The 23,960-nt window shown below is 37.2% G+C and overlaps 1 protein-coding gene across 2 annotated transcripts; it reads right to left on the bottom strand.

The window, feature by feature from the left end:
- Window positions 1-1,779: 1,779 nt before the first annotated feature.
- On the bottom strand, window positions 1,780-23,311 carry LOC113077310 (uncharacterized). Of its 2 annotated transcripts, none has more exons than XM_026249729.1 (8): window positions 23,213-23,311; window positions 22,723-23,055; window positions 11,526-11,855; window positions 10,908-11,243; window positions 2,706-3,029; window positions 2,530-2,625; window positions 2,377-2,402; window positions 1,780-1,986 (listed from the first exon to the last, which is right to left on the bottom strand). In XM_026249729.1, the coding sequence occupies exons 1-8, from the start codon at window positions 23,262-23,264 to the stop codon at window positions 1,921-1,923; spliced, it is 1,563 nt and encodes a 520-aa protein (XP_026105514.1). In that variant the 5' UTR covers window positions 23,265-23,311; the 3' UTR covers window positions 1,780-1,920. The 2 variants fall into 2 exon arrangements, with proteins under 2 accessions (XP_026105514.1, XP_026105515.1); XM_026249730.1 differs by having other exon boundaries at window positions 22,723-23,043.
- Window positions 23,312-23,960: the final 649 nt, after the last annotated feature.

Raw genomic sequence — 23,960 nt, 5'->3', positions numbered from 1 at the left:
GTGAGCAATGGGTTGCTGCTGCTTGACTAATTAAACAAAGACAAAACTACAATAGCATCTTTACAGATTAAACTGACCTGCACTTAAACAGTAGTTTTGCTTCTCTGCTCCAGCTGTGAGCTTCCACAGTCCACTCTATTCTCTCTCTCTCTCTCTCTCTCTCTCTCTCTCTCTCTCGCATTGATTACTCTGAGTCTGATCCAAACCAGGAGCAGAGAGCGTGCGAGTCAAGAGTAACCCATTCGTGATTTATTAGAGATGTAATTATCAAATTGCAGATTTGGAAATAATCGCTTTAGTACATTTGGCATGCAATCATACAACAATAATATTAAATTACTCTGAAAAATCGGCTGGCAGGCCACCAGGGATTGTCCCGGTTCTCCCAAATGTTCAGTCCATGCGTGATTTCCGCAGACATTTGATATTAATTTTAATCTGTCCTTTTTGAATACATTCATGAATTTGTAAATCAACTTCAGGTTGACTGAAATACCAAAAAGGTATTTGGGAAATTGTAACTCTTGATAAAAATTTTATATTATTTAGTGACATTTTTGCAGCCCAGTCCTTTACTTCCCATGCAAACCCTGATACTGTTAAATTCATTGTCTCCCAACTCTTCTCTACTGATTTTGTTGGAAGATCTGAATTATTCCCTTGTAAATTAACCCAGTAAACAACAGATTTTTTTTTCATCTTGTATTAAATGGGGACTAAAAAAAATTGCCCTCCTTAGAAAATTCTTCTTTGACAGTTAATGGCGGTTGACAACCAGCTTTGGTGCATATTCCGCCCCCTACTGGGAAGGAGAGTGAGGCATTGATATCAGAAAGAAAGAAAGAACACATACCCTACCTACCTTTCTATATTTTCTTATATAATCGTTGCTTTCAAACAAATCAATAAAATAAATAAAAAATAAGACCTTTATATCCTTTGTAAGAACTGTTAAGTATATGCTGCAAAGTTAAAGTATTTATGCCAACAGAAGTCAAATCATTTTTAAATTGAATTCCTTCCCTTTCATATGCAATACAATTGATTACATGCTCTACAGTTTGTGGAAGTCCACATTTATTGCACTGACCAGAATCATGTTTTCCTATCATTTGAAGTGATTTGTTGAGGGCAGAATGTCCAATTCTTAAATAAAAAAATACTATATCTTCCTTTCTGTTGCCATACCTAATTCTAACTAAACCAACTTGTTTAAAATGGAAATATTCACCCTCAAGACACTGTTGAACTACTATCGCTTTAGGATCTTGATATTGTTTATCCTTTAAAGTTTTTAAATATATGGAGATCGACAAAAAGCATTGTGAAAAACCAAGGCAAAGAGACTGGCAATACTATAGGACTAATATTAACATTAAGTTTGCTTTTCTACTATCCATCCAAGGCTTTTCTCCTCTGATTTCCAGCAATTTCCCAAAATATTTTTAACTGGTTGATTTGAAAAATGACTTTCAATATTTGACCAGTATACCAGTCTTAGTTGAAAATCACGTAAATCCAGAGGCCTTTCTCCCATCTCAACCTGCAGTGTTGTTACAGGAGAGGATCTGCTCCACAGCAAATCCTAAGGGCTTAACTCTGAATGTTGTCAATTTTTGTTAGCAAAGCCTTTGACGTTGATCCATAAATGATCCTACCATAATCTACTCTCTTTGCTAAGGGGCCCGATCAAAAATCACGTTTAGGTGATTTTTAGCATTGTTTAACCAATTGACCATTTCTCTACAAAAAACAAAAAAAAACAAACAGGATAAACCAGAAAAATAAAGACAGATTATATATGATTTTACTTAATTTAAGTGAAAGTATAAAGGCATGTGCAGCAGACAGTAACATATATGGAACATAAATTAAATATAATAATACAAAAATAAATAAATGTTAATCAAAATAATAATGTTACTGTGACGTCTCACGGACAGCATGAGTCTCAGACTGATTAGAGGACAAGACTTCTGGACGGTTCTAAAACACAGAATCACAGAAGGCAGAATGAATCAACAGGATTAACAATTCAGTTACACAAGCAGAACAAGACTTAAGATTAATATTCAGTTTTTTATCCTGATATTTAAGATTAAGGGTTTACATGTCTTAAATGTGGGATGCTTCTCTTAAAACTGTAATGACATAAAGAAACACATTTTCATCTACTATAAAACATACTTTTGTTGAAACCAAGCAGCTAAAACAACTTGTTTTCCAAAACTGCAAATTGTGACATCATTATGTTGCATCGGACCACCTCCATGACAACACTTCAGTGCGTTTTTTTTGTCATTTTTATGATAAATTTTCTGAAAGATTAAGTTGTCAGGGAAGAAGGCCAAACATGTATCGCACACAGTATCTTACCTGATCACCTGACTGCATTTCCATATCTGTTTGAAAAATAATGACAAACTCAGTTATGTGGTTTGGTTAATTTCACATCTTTTAAAGGTTATTTATTAGTAAATATTTCCATGTTACTGCAGCTGTATTACTGCAGCTGTATGTAATACACACCTGTCCTTCTGCTTTGACGCTTGTAATAGTAAATCGAAGCAGCAGCTAAAGCAACAGGCAGCAGAACAACAGCAGCATATATTCCTGCTACTGCAGCTGAAGACAGAGAGTTTCTTTTTTACTTAAGAGTGTATATATATATATATATAAGCACTGAGTAACTAAATGATACTCACCAGTGACAGAAACAGTGAAGCTTTTTATGATGTTGAATCTGATGTTGGTGATTGTTAGTTTATAAAGTCCAGAGTCTGTGGTTCTGGTGTTTGTGATGGTCAGAGATCCAGTCTGATGATCCAGCTTCAGTCTGTCTCTGAATCTCTCATCACACTGATCATCTGTACAGATCTTACTCTGATCTCCAGTGTTTTCAGCGATGAGAATGTCATTAAAATACCACGTCATCACATCATTTGGGTATTTTATTACCCCAGGATCTAAGGTAACAGATTCTCCCAGCTTTTTTCTTCTTATTTTATCTTGTCTTGCAGCAGGAACATCTGAAACACAAATCATCAAATAACTGAAGGTTTTTTTTTTTTTGGGGGGGGGGGGGGGGGGGGTCTACAAAACCTCAAGAACTTTGCATACTTCAAAACCACATTTAATGATTTAATGAACAAGAAAAAAAAAATGTGATTTAAATTATAAAGTAGGGATGTCCAGATCCGAACACGTAATCGGAAATCGGGCCTGATCACGTGGTTTCAGACTCAATCGGAATTGGACATTACCTCCCGATCAGGACTCGGATACATATATATAATAAAGGTGTGAATATATATAGATTTAAACTCAAAGAGACAGGATCGTCTGCGCATTATCTGGTGTTTTATTCGGACCTAGAATAAGGCGAGATGAAAATCACTGAGCAGTAAACACTTCTGCAGTGTGCGTTTCATTCAAACTCGACACCAGAGGGTGCTATTGTGCAGAAAGTCATATCAGGAAATTCCTAATATGGACAAAAGTGTCCAGCTATCACTGTTTGAAAACAGTTGTTTTCACAGAAAAACAGAAACCTTTGGACACACGAAGACATTCTTATATGATTATGGCAATATATGGTTTTTCAAGTCATCTCCAGCAGGTGATAAAGTATATGAACAATGCAGTGCTGATTGACATAGCTTTTATTACAGTACAGAAACTATCCTGCCTTATTATGTGATAAACAGTGTTTGTAGTATATAAACAAAACATTACTATTTGTCATCGTCCAGCAGTTATAGATTTCTAAGCCAATTAAAAGCTAGAAATTAGAGAATAATTAAAGTTGCCTATACTACCAGTGATAAGTTTTAAGCTTGTTAATGTTGTTTAAAGAAGTCTCTTTTGTTTACCAAGCCTTCATTTATTTCATCCAAAGTACAGCAAAACAGTATAATTTTGAAATATTTTTTACTAGCCTATTTAAAATAGCGGTTTTCTGTTTGAATATATTTCAAAATGTAATTTATTAGACATCCTGGATCCGTTTTTTCGGTCTTCTTTATTATTTTCTTATGTATATAGAAATATCAGATCGGGACTGGGTATCGGTAGATACTCACAATCAAATGACTCGGATTTGAGGGCAAAAAAACTTGATCCTAACATCCCTATTATAGAGACATATTTTATATTTTTTCTTTATTTTTTTTAATAAAATGGTTCCGCAAAAAAACTGTGTTGAGGATCTCTGCAGCAACACACAGAGATGTTTCCTTATGGAATGAATTTGTGTTATTGACTTACTGAACAGTTTGATTCACTAAGCCATTGATAAAAACTATTTATTACTTCTTTCCTGAATTAATCTGTCTTTTTGAAAGAATCAATTGAAAAATTACTCAGTGACCTACTTAAGACAGTGGCTTGCTGCCACCTACTGATAATTTTAGTATCACATTTAAAAGTATCATTCTATTTTCTTTTCTATTACTTGCATTTCTATATAGTTATGTTTAATATTTAAAACATTAATATCATAATATTATGCAATTTGTAAGTGCAGTGTAAATGTTTGTACAAGAAAAAACTTGTGTATGGAACCCTGCATGTTTAATTAAAGGGGGGGTGAAAGGCTCATTTTCACTCAATATCCTGTTAATCTTGAGTACCTATAGAGTAGTACTGCATCCTTCTTAACTCCAAAAAGACTTTAGTTTTATTATATTTATAAGAGATAGATTCCCGGAAAAACACGAGCGCCTGGAGGCGTGACGTGTGGGCGGAGCTAAAGAATCACAAGCGCCAGTAGGCTTTTGCGTTGAGAGCGTTTGGAAGCTGTGACATTACCGTGAGGAAAAAACCATCATCCAAAACAAACCATGGCTTACAGTCAGATTCCGCGTATATTTATGATCCAGAATGAGATCCAGAGGCTGAAATTTGAAATGAAAAAAGAGCAGCATCAGCAACGACGTCTCTATGTGGTATGTACTGAAACTGTATATATTTGTTTAGCGGTTTTGGAAAATGACTAAGTTCCACTTTATGTCGTCTTTTTTTTTTTTTTTTAAGCTGTAACGTTACATGTGGAAAGTGCAGTTTGATGACAACATCGCATGTTGTTTACTTGATGTGCTTGCACGCCGATAGCTAAGTTAATAACACAGAGATATTTGAAGCAGTTTTACTCACCGCCTGCGGTTCCAACACACGATCGTTACCCTTTTTCGTTGGGACTGCATTATCCTTAAGAAATAAACGATATGCAAATCTGGCATCAAACTGGGCCTTGTTTGTAAAACAAGCATCTTCGAAATGCAGGGAACAAACAAAAACACTTGCACAACTCCGTTGATGCTCTGTAAAAATAAACTCCATCCACTAGTCCCTTAATGCTGTTTTTTTTTTTTTTTTGGTAATCTGTGCAGGGTTGTCTTGCCCTGTCAACCAAAAACACACTTCTTTTGTGACATTTGGCGACGCTCTCGCTCTGATCAGTGAAGTCTGTTGTGCTCTCAGTGCTCTGCTATACGGGAGCGCGCGCTCTTCCGGCAGAAGTGCCTCCATCTAACGTCACACAGAGCCATACTCGAAAAAAACTTTCTGAAACTTGGGACAAACCGGAAGGAGTATTTTGGAACAGAAATACTCCTTCAAACGTACAACTTAATTTTTGAAACTTTGTCCATGTTTAGCATGGGAATCCAACTCTTTAACAGTGTAAAAAACTCACACTTCACCCCCCCTTTAAGCTTATACTTGGCCTTTTATTTCAGTCACTTTTTTTTTGAAAATTTTTTAGTCACAGTTTTAATATTAGCAAATATTGGCAAATATTAGCCAGATGGCCACGTGAATTGAATAATTTTAATAACATGACCATTCAAAACCCGAGGATCTACCAAGTGCGACCACTCACAATCATTTTGGGCAGATTTATGTAAACTCACTGGACAGCTTCACATCGAGAAAGTAAATGAACGAGGAGTGTGCAATATTTATCTTGTACTAATATCGTAATTGTTGTTTTAATGATGTGCAAGCTGACATTTTGTAACTTTGCAAAAAAAAAAAAAAAAAAAAAAAAACAGTCACATCATGAGAGTTTTTCAGTGCCGGATGAAGGCTATAAGATTACAGTATAATTCGAGACATGGGGGCAAAAAATGTCCTGTAAGAAATTGTATTTTTAATATTTAAGTCATGATAATTAAACGTCAAGAAAGTAATGTCTAAGTATAATAAGAGTGTTGCTTTCCCGAATGTCAGTGCGATTGCAACAAACAAGATGCTAGTATTAATTGTTTTATATTAGTTACAATGCTTTCTGTTTACAGTATTGGTTTCAATAAGAAAAAAAAAAGTTTTAACAAAGCCAGAGTAAAATCGATAGTGCGACTCGCTCACAGTTATGAATGAACTCATTCATTTGTTACTGAATGAATCTGTTTTTGAACAAATAATTTGAGTCAATGATCCAGTGGCCCATTTATAAACACAATCACTAGCTTTGTTTCTAAAAGAATCGTCGTTTTGAATAAATGAGTCAATGGATCACTCGTTAAAATGTGGACTTGCTGCCACCTACTGGTGGCTTTAGTATAATTTATCAATGAAAGGCTTAAACCAATTAAGGTGCCATCTCAAAAACACAATCTGCAAAATATGGTAATTATCACTATCAAAAAGTTTTAAAAAAATTAAATAAAGCTGTGTCAATATTGTAAAATTACCAAAGCATCATGTTTAAAAAAAGTTTCTAAAGTTGTTTTGTTTGTATGGTCAATAATAATGTAATTGTGAGCAAACTAGGGTTTAACAAATGGTCATTTGGCCCGCACAAGGGGACATTTTCTCTAATCCGGCCCTCAACCTTAGATGAGTTTGACACTCCTGCTCTAGATGGTGAAGATGTTCTTCCCAACTCCTACGGTGGACAACAATGTCACCCAGATATGCAGAAGCATATTGTTGGTGGGGATGGAGGACTCTATGGGTGAGTCTTTGAAATGTGGCCGGTGCCCCATGGACCCCAAAAGGAAGAACCCGGTATTGAAAGGCTCTGTCAGGAGTGCAGAAAGCAGTCTTGGGTTTGGCTAGAAATGTTAATGGTACTTGCCAGTATCCTTTGGTCAAGTCAAGTATTGAGATGAACACAGCATGGCCCAATTGCTCAATCAGCTCATCTATTTTGGGCATGGGGTGCATGTCAAATTGGGAGATCTCATTCAAGTTCCTGCAGTCGTTGCAGACTTTGGGATTCTTCTAGAATTCCTAGCTTTAATATTTTTTGTATTTATTTTTGATGGCTTACCTTTTGGCCTCAGGAATCCAATATGGTTGAAATCAGAATCAGAATCAGAATCAGAAAGAGCTTTATTGCAAAGTATGCTTACGCATACAAGGAATTTGTTTTAGTGATATAAGCTTCCAGTACACAGAGACAACAAAAAAAAAAAAAAAAAAAGATTTACAAATTGGCAAATAAATAAGTGTATAAACAATTGTGCTATAAATGATAATGTAATAGGATTGAGTGAGATGCAGAAATGTTCTAGGATGGAGGGTTAACAAATAAATATAAGGATATTGCACGTTTATAAGCATAAGTAAGGAACATTTAACTGTTCATGAGGTAGATTGCCTGGGGGAAGAAACTGTTCTTGTGCCTTGCTGTTCTGGTGTTTGCGGCTCTGAGGCGCTGGCCAGATGGCAAAAGTTCAAAGATGGGGTGACTTGGATGTGAGGGATCCAGAGTGATTTTCTGAGCCCTTTTCCTCACTCTGGATGTATACAGTTCTTGAAAGGTGGGCATGGGAGCACCAATAATCCTTTCAGCAGTCCGAACAGTTCTCTGTAGTCTTCTAATGTCTGATTTTGTTGCTGAACAAAACCAGACAGTTATTGAAGTACAGAGGACAGACTCAATGACGGCCGAGTAGAACTGTTTTAGCAGCTCCTGTGGCAGGTTAAACTTCCTCAGCTGGCGAAGGAAATACAACCTTTGCTGGGCCTTTTTCACAACGGAGTCAATGTGATTGTCCCACTTCAGGTCCTGAGAGATGGTGGTTCCCAGGAATCTGAATGACTCCACTGCAGTCACAGTGCTGTTCATGATGGTGAGCGAGGGGAGTGCAGGGGGGTTTCTCCTAAAGTCCACGATCATCTCCACTGTTTTGAGCGTGTTCAGCACTAGGTTGTTAAGACTGCACCAGACAGCCAGCTGCTCAACCTCTTGTCTGTAAGCAGACTCATCACCGTCCTGCAAACTTTAGGAGCTTGACAGAGGGGTCTTTAGAGGTGCAGTCGTTGGTGTACAGGGAGAAGAGCAGAGGGGAGAGAACACATCCCTGAGGGGCACCAGTGTTGGTGGAGCAGCTGTTTGATGTGAATTTCCCCAGGCTCACTAACTGTTGCCTATCTGTCAGAAAGCTGGTGATCCACTGACAGATAGAGCTAGGAACAGAGAGCTGGGTCAGTTTGGTCTGAAGGGCTGTTGGGATGATGGTGTTGAGTGCCGAACTAAAGTCCCCAAATAGGATCCTCACATAAGTCCCTGTTTTGTTCAGATGTTGCAGGATGAAGTGCAATCCCATGTTGATTGCATCATCCACGGACCTGTTTGCTCGGTAAGCAAACTGCAGGGGGTCCAGTAAGGGTTCAGTGATGTCCTTCAGATAAGCCAGAACCAGTTTTTCAAACGACTTCATGACGACAGACGTTAGAGCCACAGGTCTGTAGTTGTTAAGTTCTGCTATCTTGGGTTTCTTTGGGATGGGGATGATGGTGGAGCGTTTGAAGCAGGAAGGCACTTCACACAACTCCAGGGATCTGTTGAAGATCTGTGAAAAGATGGGGGCCAGCTGGTCAGCACAGATTTTCAGACAGGCTGGTGTAAAACCGTCTGGGCCTAGTGCTTTTCTTCTTTTGTTCTTCTTGAAGATGTATGGTTAGTCAAGGTGGTTCAGGCTACTCACGTCCTTCACTAGAGTTTAGTCCTCCAGAGCGTTTTTGGCTTAGCACTGGTCCAATGCTTTTGCTGTGAAACCTTCAGCTCTTTGTGCCTTCTCACTTCCCTTTCTCCTACTGTGACTTCTTAGTTCACTCTAACTTCTTTATTGTGGTTGCTGATTGTGCCCAACAGCCTGCAGCTGAGGCTCCCTGTCAGAGGAGAAACTGTGCACATCCATGTTGGAGGAGCTATCCCTGGTCCTGAACATCACAGTGTGGCACTGATGGTACTTTCCATGGTCCTGAATGACCTGTTTCCTTACGGTCACCACTATATGTGTGTGTGTGTGTGTATGAAGAGTTTTTGCAAAAACCATTAACTCAGTTTTTTTATTTCATGTTTTTATTGAGTTTCAATGTGTTAGTTAACTGTTTATTTATTTATTTTTACAGTAAAAAAAAAAAAAAAACAACAACAGCAGCTTGATTGAAATTAATTGGAATGCACAATGAAAAACATGATTTCTGACAATTGTTAAACACAGAGTTATCGGTTTTTGCAAATTAACTCTTCAAATATAGCACTATATATAGCACACACACACACACACACACACACACACACACATACATATATATATATATATATATATATATATATATATATATATATATATATATATATATATATATACTCATTGGCCACTTTATTGGGTACACTTCTTCAGTTGCTTGGTAACAAAAATTGCTAATCAGCCAATCACATGGCAGAAATTCAATGCATTTAGGCATCTAGATGTGGTGAAGACGACCGAGCCACAGAATGGGGAAGAAAGTGTATTTAAGTGACTTTGTACGTGAAATGGTTGTTGATGGCGGTCGGGCTGGTCTGAGTATTTTAAAAACTGCTAATCTACTGGGATTTTCTCCAGGGTTAACAGAGAATGGTTAAAAAAGAGAAAATGTCCAGTGAGGAGCAGTCGTGTGGACGAAAATGCCTTGTTGATGTCAGAGGAGAATTGGCAGACTGGTTAGAGATGATAGAAGGGCAACAGTAACTCAAATAACCAAGGTACACAAAATACCATCTCTGAATATACAACACGTAGAACCCTGAAAAATATGGGCTACAGCAGTAGAAGACCACACTGGGTGCTGCTCCTGTCAGCTAAGAACAGGAAATGGAGACTACAATTCACACAGGCTCACCAAAATTGGACAATAGAAGATTGGAAAAACGTTGCCTGGTATGATGAGTCTCGATTTCTGCTGTGAAATTCAGATAGTAGGGTCAGAATTTGGCATAAAGAACATGAAAGCATGGATCCATCCTGCCTTGTCTCAACGGTTCTGGCTGCTGGTGGTGGTGTTGTAATGGTGTGGGTAATATTTTCCTGGCACACTTTGGGCCCCTTACTACCAACTGAAAATTGTTTAAATGCCATAGTTTACCTGAGTATTGTTGCTGACCAAGTCCATCCCTTTATGTCTACAGTGTACCCATCTTCTGATGGTTACATCCAGCAGGATAATGCACCATGTCACATTTACTCAAATGGCCTCCACAGTCACCAGATCTCAATCCAATACACCAGCTTTGGGATGTGGTGGAACGGGAGATCATGGATGTCCGGCCGACAAATCTGCAGCAACTACGTGATGCTATCATGACAATATTGACCAAAATCAATATTGACCAAAATGAGGAATGTTTCAAACACTTTGTTGAATCTATCACACAAAGAATTAAGGCAGTTCTGAAGGAAAAAGACTGTCAAATTGTAGCTAATAAAGTGGCCAGTGAGTGTATATGTGAGTGTATATGTGTGTGTGTGTGTATTAGTAAGCATGTCCCATGTATTTTGACACATATGAATGTCTCTGGGCTAAGCACCAGATATATATTCACCCTTGAACTGCCCTTGAATATCACTGCAAATGTATCACTAAACACATTACTGAATGTACAACACTTTTTATACATGACGACTCACCACGAACAAGAACACTAAAGCGCTTCCTGATGCTGTATGAGTCACTGATGATCTTTAGATGATAAAGGCCAGAGTGTGTGTTTGTGATGTTCATGATGGTGAGAGATCCAGTCTGATGATCCAGCTTCAGTCTGTCTCTGAATCTCTCAGTACCTACATAACACTTAACATCTGGATAGACATTACTGAGATCTCCATTCATTTGAGCTATACAAATGTTTTTAAAAAACCATTTAATCTTTTCTTGTTGTTTTTTTTTAACATTAGTATTTAGAGTGACCGAATCTCCCTCCATCATATATGCTGACCCTTCATCGGTATCAACACCAGATGTACCTGAAGAAGAAATTAACAGTTTATTATACACAAAACAAAGTTATACAACATAAAAGTTCTGTGATATTTCAATAACAGATCATATAGACTGTGGGTAGAAAATACGTCTTGATTCATAATGTAACATGCCGATAAACAGCAGAAAACACTGATTTACACATTCACTCATCAGACAAACATACATGAGTTTAATTGATGAACTTATTCTTAATAACTAGTGTCTCAACTTATGAGATCAAAGATGTATATATTTAATAAGCTTCAGCACTAAAGTATACTCACTCGCAACAGTAAAACTAAATCTCTTCATGATACTGATTCTACTGTTGATGATCTGCAGTTTATAAAATCCAGCATCTGAGGTACTGATGTTCCTGATGGTCAGAGATCCAGTCTGATGATCCAGCTTCAATCTGTCTCTGAATCTCTCCGTTCCTTCATTACACTGAACACCAGTACAGATCTTACTGTGATCTCCCGTGATTTGAGCGATGCGAATGTCATTAAAATACCATTTAATCTTTTCTTGTTGGTTTGTTTTTACACTAGTCTGTAGAGTGACTGAATCTCCCTCCATCACTGACACTTCATCTTTATCAACATCAGACAAACCTAAAAAAGAAATTAACAGTTCCTTATGAGTGAAAAACAAAATTATACAACAAAGTGCCATGATTTATTTTTAGGTCATAAAGACTGTGAGTGGATAAATATAGGGATAATAAACAGGGATGTGCAATATGTATCATCTACGATGACATTATGATGGGAGATATGCAAGCTGACATTATCAAGCACTTTGCAAAAAAAAAAAAAAAACATTGCTTATTAAAATGCAGTTATAATGCACCAGAATTTCAAAATATGCAAAGGCAAAAAATGTCCCTGAATGAGTTTTTGTCTAGTTAAGCACTATGTTTTGTTCTGTTTTGCCATTGAGAACAGTTCCAATCAAATGTTAATTTCATTACTCTAATTGAAAAATGCAACAGCTTTGATTAGAGAAAATTGAATTATGTGAAAAGAGCATTAGACTGTGGAAAAAGCTGCCACACACTGAAATAGACACTGACTGATCCTTAAAAATGCTTGTAAAGTCATGTAGCCTACACTCATAAACCTTTAAAGCTTAATGCTTTACCCTATTGAATAATGTTTTTATACTTCATCTTTATCTTATCCCATCTCAGGGAAAGTCAACTCAGACTTCAAGTTTCAACTCAGAGTTGGTTGAACCTCCTTATTGAAACGGGCCCCAGTTGTGTGTCTCCAAGAAACACACAGTGGTGTTTTGAATACTGAATGAATATTTTGAATTAATCGGGTGACTCAATGATTCAGTAAAGCATTAAATCAGACCATCACTTGCTTCATTCCTGAATGAATGAGCCATTTGAACAAATCATTTGAATGAATAACTTATTAAGACTTAAGTCTTTATCTACTAAGTTTATTTTCATATTTGATATATCATATTTTTTTCCATTATTTTCTTTCATATACCTATTCAAAATGTTATATTTAAACTAGTGCTGTCAAAATTAGCGCGTTAACACATTCGATTAATTTGAAATATTTAACGCGTAAAAAAAAAAATAACGCAATTAACGCGGTTGCAGTTTTTTTATTTCCAGTTGTGGCCTATGTGTGTTCAACGTGCAAAGAAATATGGATTACCCCAAGGAAGGACTTTTAGACGGAAAGTTTCAGTATAAAACTCTGCCGGATTACTCTTCAGTCTGCCACAAGAAACATTACTCTTCATTTAGTCTGCCACAAGAAACAGCAACATTAAAATCATGAACTCAAATGTCATTGTTTAAAAAAAAAAAAAAACAATGACTGTAACAGTGCTAATGTTAATAAGCTTAAACGAAAATAACGAAATAATTGTGTAGCGGAGTATTTTTTGTACACAGTGCCGCGAACTGTCAATCACTCCTGTACGCGTGCATCACTGTCCTCCTCAGCTGCAGCAACTTGCGCTCTCTCTCTTCATCAAGCTTTAAAACAAAAAGGGGACAAAAAGATCATATTGTCTTTGTGCATAGGCTTTAGATTAATTAGATAAATGAATATCTAAATTTGTGCCTTGCCGTCTACGGTATTTTTTTAGAACTTAGAAAAAAGATGCTGCAGCCAATGAGCAGCCAGCGGGGGCTGCAGGACGACTCAACCTCCGCAGACAGTTTTTAATGTTTATCAGACAATAAATACTCAAGATTTTGCTTTAGTATAACTCACAACGAGTTTCACACACCTTCTCCGGCCACGTTGAGTTGTTGACACTTAACAGTGGGAAAAGCGACACATGCGCTATTCACTTGTATAACTTAAGGGTGAATGGGTAATGTAGTTTCTGCTCTGGGTGGGATTAATTAGGAAGCTTGCATTGTGAAGGGCGCTCTGAAAATCGGCAGTGCAGGTAAAAGATTAAAACCTCTATTAAAACAGATGTCTAAATGAGAGTACCGGTACGCTACAAGAACGTTCTGGGCGCACGGAGAGGTGGCGGTACGCTCAAGAGCTATATTTGGAAGTGGCGGTACTGAGTACTGGTGCGTACCGGCCCACTTAAAGCACTGGCAATGACTATACTTTGGAATTTTTTTGCAGTCCACTTAGAATTCAACATGGAAATCATTTTTGTTTTTTATTGGCATTGATTGTTTTGAAATTCAAATGGTACTTACATGCCTGTGTTTTTATTTCTGTAATAAATATGGCTTTCAAGCCAACAGTTAATTTGGAGGATATTGATGGTTTATTGCAGGTATGTTGTTTACATGAGAAAATCTGTGTTACAAGTTAAACAAAAATTCCAATAAACAATCATATTTTGAACTTAAATAGTTTCTTTGTCTTGAGTTTACATTAATTATTTACATTTTACATTTACATATCCAAAAAGTTTCAGTCTTTTAATTGCGATTAATCGCGATTAATCGCGATTAATTTTAAAAAATTGTGCGATTAATTAGTTAATTTTTTTTAATCGATTGACAGCACTAATTTAAACATTATTCATAAAATTGTAATCACAGTGTAAATGCATTCATGCCACCTTTGTAGTGCAAAAATTTAGTTCCTGACAGTGTTTTTACATATTAAATCAGATTTTCTATATTAAACGTTTGAAAAGTTGAGTTTTGAGGATAACTCAGACCAAAGTATTATCTATTTAAAACCACTGGTCCAATCAAACAGCATTTGTTGTTTGCAGGATGGACATGAATGGCAAGGAACATAACATTTATTTGGGCATTATGTACAGATCAGCTTAGCTGAATCAATAAAACATTTTACAAGCAACTTATTGAATATACTGGCTATCAATTGAATATTATAATATATGCCTAAAATATTTAGGTGTGAAAATAACCTTAATTAAAATATATTTAATAAACAAGAACATGACAACAGACTTTGAAATGTGATTTACACCCTATACCAGAGTTCCTCAACAGGTGGCCCCCTGAGAGAAAAAAGTTTGGCCAGCGCTAATTTCAAATAATGTGGCATGAAAAGTTGTACGTAGCATCAGAAAGCTACATTAACCTACATCATGTCTACAACGGATGTGAGCAGCGCTGTGCGGCGAAGCGCAATATAATACAATAGAACTCTTTATAATAAGTGATGCTGTCTTGGATGAGGCACAACAGCAAAAATGTGGCGAGTTTGTAGAAAAGAAAAGTGGACATGGAAAATAGATTATTCAAATGTGACTGGACTGAACAGTTTTGAGTGAGTGACTTATCTTTGTTATGGAATACACGTGTTGGTTCACGGTGAGTTCACAGTTTTAATGTACAAGTTAGATTTTTTTCAAGATCTAAGGTAAAATATGCTATCTATTGTTGCTTTCACTATGGCTATAAAGATAATGCAAATTATTATTGTTATTATTCATTACATTTATACGGCTCTTTTCTGCTGTTCTAAACACTATAAATGAGTGTAAGGTCCAGACACTCGGCCCAAGGAAGGAATTCGGTGCTGGATGAAGGTTTCCTGCGTGTTCTGTCTTTCAGCGCGTAGAGTTATTCATTTTAGGTTAAACTCAAATCTGACTCCATTTTATTATTTAATCTGACTCCATTTTAGTATGACCTCGAATTTAGGTTGAAATGCAAATTGGTTGTATGCCTTTTTAATTAATATTCTTCTGGCATTTGATTATTCTAGTTAACTCTATTTTTATATTAACTCATTCATTCGGGTGCTCATGTTGCTAACAAGGATACAACGTAATCTACTAGTCAATAATTACAGAGTAAGACAGAATAGAATCAAAATGTAACAATTTATTTACAGTCAGGTAGATATGTATTTTGCCAATTACATATCCAATTGAAACAACATCAAATCATATCAATACAAAACATCAAATTCTCAAAGATGAATCTAAAAGTAAAATATGCATACCTGACCTTAGAAAATACATAGTATGAAGTGAAGAGACACACAACACACTACGGGCTTTCTGGCTACAGAAATCGCCCTGATCCTTTTGCTGCAATCCTTTAAATACCTCAGACCAAGACAAACATCCCCCGAGATGAAGACATAAACTAACAATTGGAATTTGCATTACCTCAGGTCCCAAGCCTGGGTGGTTTTACAACTCAATGGGAATAGCGGGTAATTTACATGGAGGACCCTAGGTAAGGGCACTCCCATCACAGTAATCAAGATATCTCCTGACTCTTCAGATCTGTATTACCTTCTAATCTACTTTTTTGAGAGTGAGACCATTGTACCAGTTGCACTGAGACATTTCCAATGATACTAGACATGAGTGTTAGTTCACTTGCATTGACATTTTCATGTAATCATTTTGAGCAGACTGAGTAGAAGGAAGAATGGGTGAAGGGATTTAAAATGAAACAAATGGCCAGAAGGGGAGGAGGTCTCCTGCTCCTCCACTCTGTGGGGTGTCTTGAAGATCCCCGTGTATGTTTGTATTGTCTGTTTCTCAGGAGATCAAAGTATCTCAGGTTCTTTCGTCCTTACAATGAGTCTATTAGAAACATTAATTTAAATGAATTATACAATAATAATAAATAACTTTTATTTATTTATTTATTTTAAACGGAAGTCCTGAATGACTTATTAAAGGCCATTTATTCATTTTGATCGTGGCTGCTGAAACATCAGGTTTTATATCTGGACAATTACATTTTTTTATTTTTTTACAAATATTGGGTACAGAGACAAAATAATACTAATAAAAGAAGAACAATCATGTTAGTTGGCCTCAGTTAGGAAACATTTATTTCCATTAGTTATTTTCACACTTAATTATAGTCAAGTCAAGTCACCTTTATTTATATAGTGCTTTAAACAAAAAAGATTTTGTCAAAGCAACTGAACAACATTAATAAGGAAAACAGTGTCAATAATGCAAAGTGACAGTTAAAGGCAGTTCATCATTGAATTCAGTGAGGTCATCACTCATCTAAGTTCAGTTTAAATAATGTCTGTACAATCATTTGCAATCAAGTCAACGATACCTCTGTCAATGAAGTGTCCCCAACTAAGCAAGCCAGAGGCGACAGCGGCAAGGAACCGAAACTCCATCGGTGACAGAATGGGGAAAATAACCTTGGGAGAAACCAGGCTCAGTTGGGGGGTCAGTTCTCCTCTGTCCAGACGAAAAGAGCAGTTCAATTCCAGGCTGCAGCAAAGTCAGATTGTGCAGAAGAATCATCTGTTTCCTGTGGTCTTGTCCTGGTGCTCCTCTGAGACAAGGTCTTTACAGGGGATCTGTGTCTGGGGCTCTAGTTGTCCTGGTCTCCGCTGTCTTTCAGGGCTGTAGAGGCCTTTCTAGGTGCTGATCCACCATCCTGGCTGGATAAGTACTGGACCCAGGTGACTGCAGTGACCCTTTTATCTAGATACAGACTGGATCTGGTGGCTATGGCATTTTATACCTGTTAAAATTAATTGTGTAAGCTTTTGTTACTTTCACTGTTCATTTTAATGGTGCATTCGAGAAGCTCAATGCTGTAATGCAGGGAACCACTCCTTATACATTATACGAGTACACCCGTATATTTTGGTGATGTAATTTGCGTCACATGCACTGTACGCGGACCCTCAGATATGAATAAAAACCATAATTTTAGAGCAAGCTAAACATACACAGTGCGCACACGTTTGCATTGGTGCAGAAGACTCGAGAGCCTAGAGCATTTGACACAGTCTGCTAGTCTCACTTTTGCTGTATGCTTGACGTTTAAAATAAATGTTGTTTATAGTGAATTCCTCTATAATTTTTATTTGTTTAAAATTTATGATTTAGATCATTTGAATCACATGCAATTACTGTAACCCACCCTGTTAAAATCCACTTTGTGGTTATTTATCATCCCCCAGGTCAACTGGGAAACTTTTTGGAGGAGTTGGATATGCTACTATCAAACTTTCCAGATAAACCCCAGGCTGCTGACTTCAAAACTCTGCTCACCTAATTTGAACTCAAGTGAGCGTCTACTACAGCAACTCACAAATCAGGCAATTAACTGGACCTCATCTACACTCGCTGTTGCTCCATGGACAACTCTTCAGTTGCTCCACTGCACACCTCAAACCACTTCCTCATAACTGCTAACCTCACACTTACTCCTGAAGCGGCACACACTCCAACGCAGGTCACCTTTCGATGGAACCTATGCTCACTCTCTCTATATCGCCTATCCTCTGTGGTTTCATCCTCTCTTCCTTCACTCTCTCAGTTTTCAGCTCTGGACACTCTTTACTCCAACCTAACCTCTTGCTTGGGCAACTTTTGCCCACTGTTGTCTAGACCAGCACGCACCACCCCATCGGCCCCTTGGCTGTCCGATGTTCTCTGTGAACATCGCTCTAAACTCAGGGCTGAAGAGAAGAAATGGCATAAATCAAGAAACTCTACGGACCTCAGTGTGTATCAGTCTATTCTCTCTTCCTTCTCTGCAAATGTCTTCACAGTGAAAACATACTACCACAACAAAATCACAACTCGAATGGAATCAATCTTACTGATATAGATATCATACCTCAAAGCGATGACGTTACAGACCATTTCCTTGTATCGTGCATGCTGCATATCACTGATATTAACTATATGTCTCAGCGTTACCATCTGGGCAGAACTATTGTTCCAGTCACCAAAGACAGATTCGCAAATAACCTGCCTGATCTATCTCAACTGCTATTTGTACCCAAAAATACACATGAATTAGACGAAATGACTGAGAACATGGGCACTACTTTCTGTAAAACATTAGAAGCTTTTGCCCCCATCAAATTGAAAAAGGTTAGAGAAAAACGTACTGTACCATGGTATAACAGTAATACTCACTCTCTCAAGAAAGTAACTCATAGTCTTGAACGCAAATGGAGAAAAACTAACTTGGACATTTTTAGAATTGCATGGAAAAACAGTATGTCCAGCTATAGACAGGCTCTAAAAACTGCTAGGGCAGAGCAAATACACAAACACATAGAAAATAACCAAAGCAATCCAAGGTTTTTATTTAGCACAGTGTCTAAATTAACAAATTACCAGATGCCACCTGATTCAAATACTCCACCAACATTTAATAGTAATGACTTTATAAATTTCTTCACTGATAAAATAGATAACATTACAAATATAATAGTGAATGTAGATTCTACAGCGTCTAACACTTCAGTTTCATCCATCGCACCCAAAGATAAACTGCAGTGCTTTACAAATATTGGACAGGAAGAGCTAAATAAACTTATCATTGTATCTAAACCAACAACATGTTTATTAGATCCTGTACCCACTAAATTACTGAAAGAGTTGTTACCTGTAGCCGAAGAACCGCTTCTCAGTCCGGTTTCAGGCCCCATCTTAACACAAAAACTGCACTTGTTAAAATTACAAATGGCCTGATTCTTGCGTCAGATCAAGGCTGCATCTCATTTCTAGTTTTACTTGATCTTAGTGCTGCGTTCGACACCATAGATCATGACATACTCATAGATCGATTACAAAACTATACAGGTATTCAAGGGCAGGCTCTAAGATGGTTTAGATCCTACCTGTCCGATCGCTACCATTTTGTTTATTTAAATGGGAAGTCATCTTATTTATCACCAGTAAAATATGGAGTGCCACAAGGATCCGTCCTAGGTCCCCTTCTATTTTCAATATACATGTTGCCCCTTGGTAATATTATTAGAAAATACGGAATTAGCTTCCACTGTTATGCTGATGATACTCAGCTATATATCTCAATGAGACCTGATTCAACTTCTAAATTATCTAAGCTAACAGAGTGTGTTAAAAATGTAAAAGATTGGATGACCAATAATTTTCTCCAATTAAATTCGGATAAGAAAGAGATATTAATTATTGGACCAAAAAACACTACACAGAATCTGGTAGATTACAATTTGCAACTAGACGGATGTACTGTTACTTCTTCTACAGACAAAAATCTGGGTGTTATATTAGACAGCAACTTGTCTTTTGAAAATCATATTTCCCATGTTACAAAAACTGCATTCTTCCATCTTAGAAACATTGCCAAGCTACGAAACATGTTATCTGTTTCTGATGCAGAAAAGCTAGTTCATGTATTCATGACCTCTAGACTGGACTATTGTAATGCACTTCTAGGTGGTAGTCTTGCATCCTCTATAAATAAGCTACAGGTAGTCCGAAATGCAGCAGCTAGAGTCCTTACCAGGTCAAGAAAATATGGTCATATTACCCCAATTTTACAGTCACTGCACTGGCTACCTATTATTATTATTTATTTTTTTTTATTTATCCTTTATTTAACCAGGAGAAGTCCATTGAGATTAAAAATCTCTTTTGCAAGGGAGACCTGGCCAAGATAGGCAGCTGAATTACATCACATCATTACATACGTACAAAGACACACACTCAAAAAAACATGAAAATAAAATATTAATTAATAGAAACAGTTTGAAAGCCAATTATGCACTTACAATGAAATCTCAATTAAAAACATTGACATGTGAGGGAGTCCAACTCAAAACATCTCATTCTTAACTTAAAAACACTCAAAGGAATCAATTTACTAAGTTTTAAGTTGTTCTGCAGCAAATTCCATGTAAAGGGAGCAGAATAAACAAAGGCCTTTTTACCCAGCTCAGTACTGATATGTGGGACAGAAAACAAGACAACAGCCTGAGAACGCAGAGAGTAATGACCAGCACTTTTTTTCATAAGCAGTGAACATAAATAGGATGGAAGCACACCAAGAATAGCCTTATATATAAATATGTACCAATGACAAAGCCCCCGTGTGGCCAGAGCAGACCACCCTACACGAGAGTACAGCTCACAGTGGTGGGTGCGAGCTTTACAATTAGTAATAAACCTCAGTGATGCATGATAGGCTGCGTCAATCATTTGAAGGCATTGAGCAGATGAATGCATATATAATATATCACCATAGTCCAGCACAGATAAAAAAGTGGATGCCACTAACTGTTTTTTAACATTAAAAGAAAAACACAGCTTATTTCGAAAGTAAAAACCCAATTTTAGCTTCAACTTTCTCACTAGACAGTGAACATGAGGCTTAAATGACAGGCAATCATCAATAACAATTCCAAGATACTTATAAGTTGTAACAGTCTGTATTTCATGTCCGTCAAGAGTAATCACTGAAGGAACATTCAGTGGTCTATTCCGAGTGCCCGTGAAGAGCATACATTTGGTTTTTTCTGCATTAAGCACAAGTTTCAACTGTAGCAACGTGTTTTGAACCACAGTGAAGGCATTCTGTAAATGTGCAATGGCTTGTTTAAGAGAGGGAGCACAGCAGTAAATAACGGTGTCATCTGCATAAAAATGAAAGTTTGCATCAGACACATGCCGATTAAGGTTATTTATATATATAGTAAATAAAATAGGGCCTAACACAGATCCTTGTGGAACCCCTTTAAGGATTGGTAAAATACCTGATTGAACACCATCATACTTAATGCACTGGGTTCTGTCACTAAGATAGTTTGAGAACCAAGAGACAGTATTCTCTGAAAACCCCGAATTAAGAAGCCTAATCTTTAAAACATCATGATCAACCGTGTCAAAAGCTTTTGACAAATCAATAAAAAGTGCTGCACAATGCTGCTTCTTGTCACGAGCAACAGAGATGTCATTTATCACCTTCATTGCAGCTTTATTAAGTTCCGTATGAGTTACAAATTATCATTACTTACCTATAAGGCCCTAAATGGTTTAGCTCCTGCGTACCTAACTAGCCTTCTACCACGCTACAACCCATCACGCTCCCTAAGGTCACAAAACACTGGACTTTTGGTAGTTCCTAGGATAGCAAAGTCCACCAAAGGAGGTAGAGTTTTTCACATTTGGCTCCCAAACTCTGGAATAGTCTTGCTGATAATGTTCAGGCTTCAGACACACTCTCTCTGTTTAAATCTAGATTAAAAACACATCTCTTTCGCCAAGCATTCGAATAATGTATCTTAAATTGTGAGTGTAGTTGCATCAGATTAAATGGACAAGACCACAGGAAACAGATGATTCTTCTGCACAATCTGACTTTGCTGCAGCCTGGAATTGAACTGCTCTTTTCGTCTGGTCAGAGGAGAACTGGCCCCACAACTGAGCCTGGTTTCTCCCAAGGTTTTTTTCTCCATTCTGTCACCGATGGAGTTTCAGTTCCTTGCCGCTGTCGCCTCTGGCTTGCTTAGTTGGGGTCACTTCATCTACAGCGATATCGTTGACTTGATAGCAAATAAATGCACAGTACACTGTTTTCCTAATGAATGTTGTTCAGTTGATTGGACGCAATGTATTTTGTTTAAAGTGCTATATAAATAAAGGTGACTTGACTTGACTATTGCGCTTCAAATTTGCGTTTGAGCCCATGTGAAAAAGTAGCATAATTTACATATGATTTACAGTTTATTTGAATAAATATTAAACATTCAGTTCAATTATGCATTAAAGCTGACATCTAGATGAACAATTACAGTTGTTTTTATGACTGTAAGTCATTCTCCTCAAATGCTACTGACGTTAGAAAAGTGTATACCAATATCGCATGTAACTTTAGAGACGGTCCCTAAATTTGAGACTCGAACGTCCAATGTCAAGCCAACTTTAAAACAGTCAAGCCTGTTTTTTATTTTTATTTTTTTATTTTTTACTTTCGTTTTCTTTTCTCTGCGCAGGATTGCTGTTGTCCTTTACCCGGACATAGATGTCCATCCATCCATTATGAACATTCAGCCGCAAGCATTAGATGCGAGCGCCTAAGGGAGAGTGGCGCATTTTTTTTTTTTTTTTTTTTTTTTTAGCAAATTGGATGGTGCCCTCTCTGGGAGTTGGTGCCCTACGCAGACTGCGTACTCTGCCTATAGGGAGCGGTGGTATTTATGGGACATTTAAAGAAGATTTTCAAAGGATGGTTTTGGTCAAATGGTGCCCCATGCACTGCATATTTGCGCCCCTGCTTACCACGAGCAACATAGGCTCCTCCACCACCGCGGTTTTTGCTGGAGATCCATGCATCATACGGTCCAGAGTCTGTGGTTCTGATGGACAGATTTTCAGTTTGATGATCCAGCTTCAGTCTGTCTCTGATTCTCTTTTTACGATTATCACAACGCACATCTGTACAGATCTTACTGGGGTCCCCATTGATTTCAGCGATAGCAATGTTATTAAAAGGCCATATAATGATTTCTTGTTGTTGTTTTTCCATAAGATATTGTAAAGTAACCAAATCTCCCTCCATCACAGAGACTGACCCTCCATCTGTGCCTTCATCAGACACGCCTGCAGAAGAAACTGTAAAAAAAGAAACTGTAAAAAAAAAAAAAAAAAAAAATGTCGTACAATGGTATTGTAGAATACAGATAATAAATATATTTGTCGAATATAAACTAAACTGCATCCCGTATTTATCTTTGACCTGAAGATAGATTCTAACATTAAAATTACTTACCATACGTGAGTAAATGCACGAGCAATACGAGCAAATTTAAAGCATACTTCATTTTCTACAGTTTCGGTTGAAGGTGCTTGGTCATGCCTGCTGCGTCACCACTGGATGACGAGATGACGTAGTGACGTTTCTGCAAACGAAACAAACATATTTCTCAGCTTCTGTTTGTAGTGACGTGCGAAACGAATTTTAGTCATTCGAATCACAGCTTCGTGAATCTTAGACTTATTTTGTGGACTCTGGAGAACTGCAAAGCTGGCACCACCTTTATACGAAAAAAATAAATAAATACCACGCATCAAATGTTTATACGTTTCCACATAATGCTTCTGTATCGTAAACATAACATCCCATGCATTTCTTAACCAAGATTCTGTCTATGATTGCCGTTGCTTTTAATGTCTGTATGTGCTAGAACTCAAAGCAAGCTGATGAAAGAAGAAGCACCCGGCTGCAGCCTGCAGATCGAGACGGGTCTGCATTTGGGGCGGGGCTGCACGTGTAGATAGAAGAAAGAATTATGAATTAAATATATTTTTAAAATTGTATTATTTCATATCATCAGAGTATGAGAAAGGGAATGAAAAGGATGTACCATTATTGTTTTCATTTATATTTATAATTTTCTTTACTACATTGCAAAGCATATACTTTTTCCTCTCCTTTATTTCAGAAAAATATGCAGTTCCTCGTTATTTTAAAGTAAAACAAAATAAATAAATTCGAACGCAATTTCATGCACATCATG

Source organism: Carassius auratus, unplaced genomic scaffold (genome assembly GCF_003368295.1).
Source record: "Carassius auratus strain Wakin unplaced genomic scaffold, ASM336829v1 scaf_tig00022246, whole genome shotgun sequence".
Lineage (NCBI taxonomy): Eukaryota > Metazoa > Chordata > Actinopteri > Cypriniformes > Cyprinidae > Carassius > Carassius auratus.
This window is presented reverse-complemented; position numbering and strand designations above follow the sequence as displayed.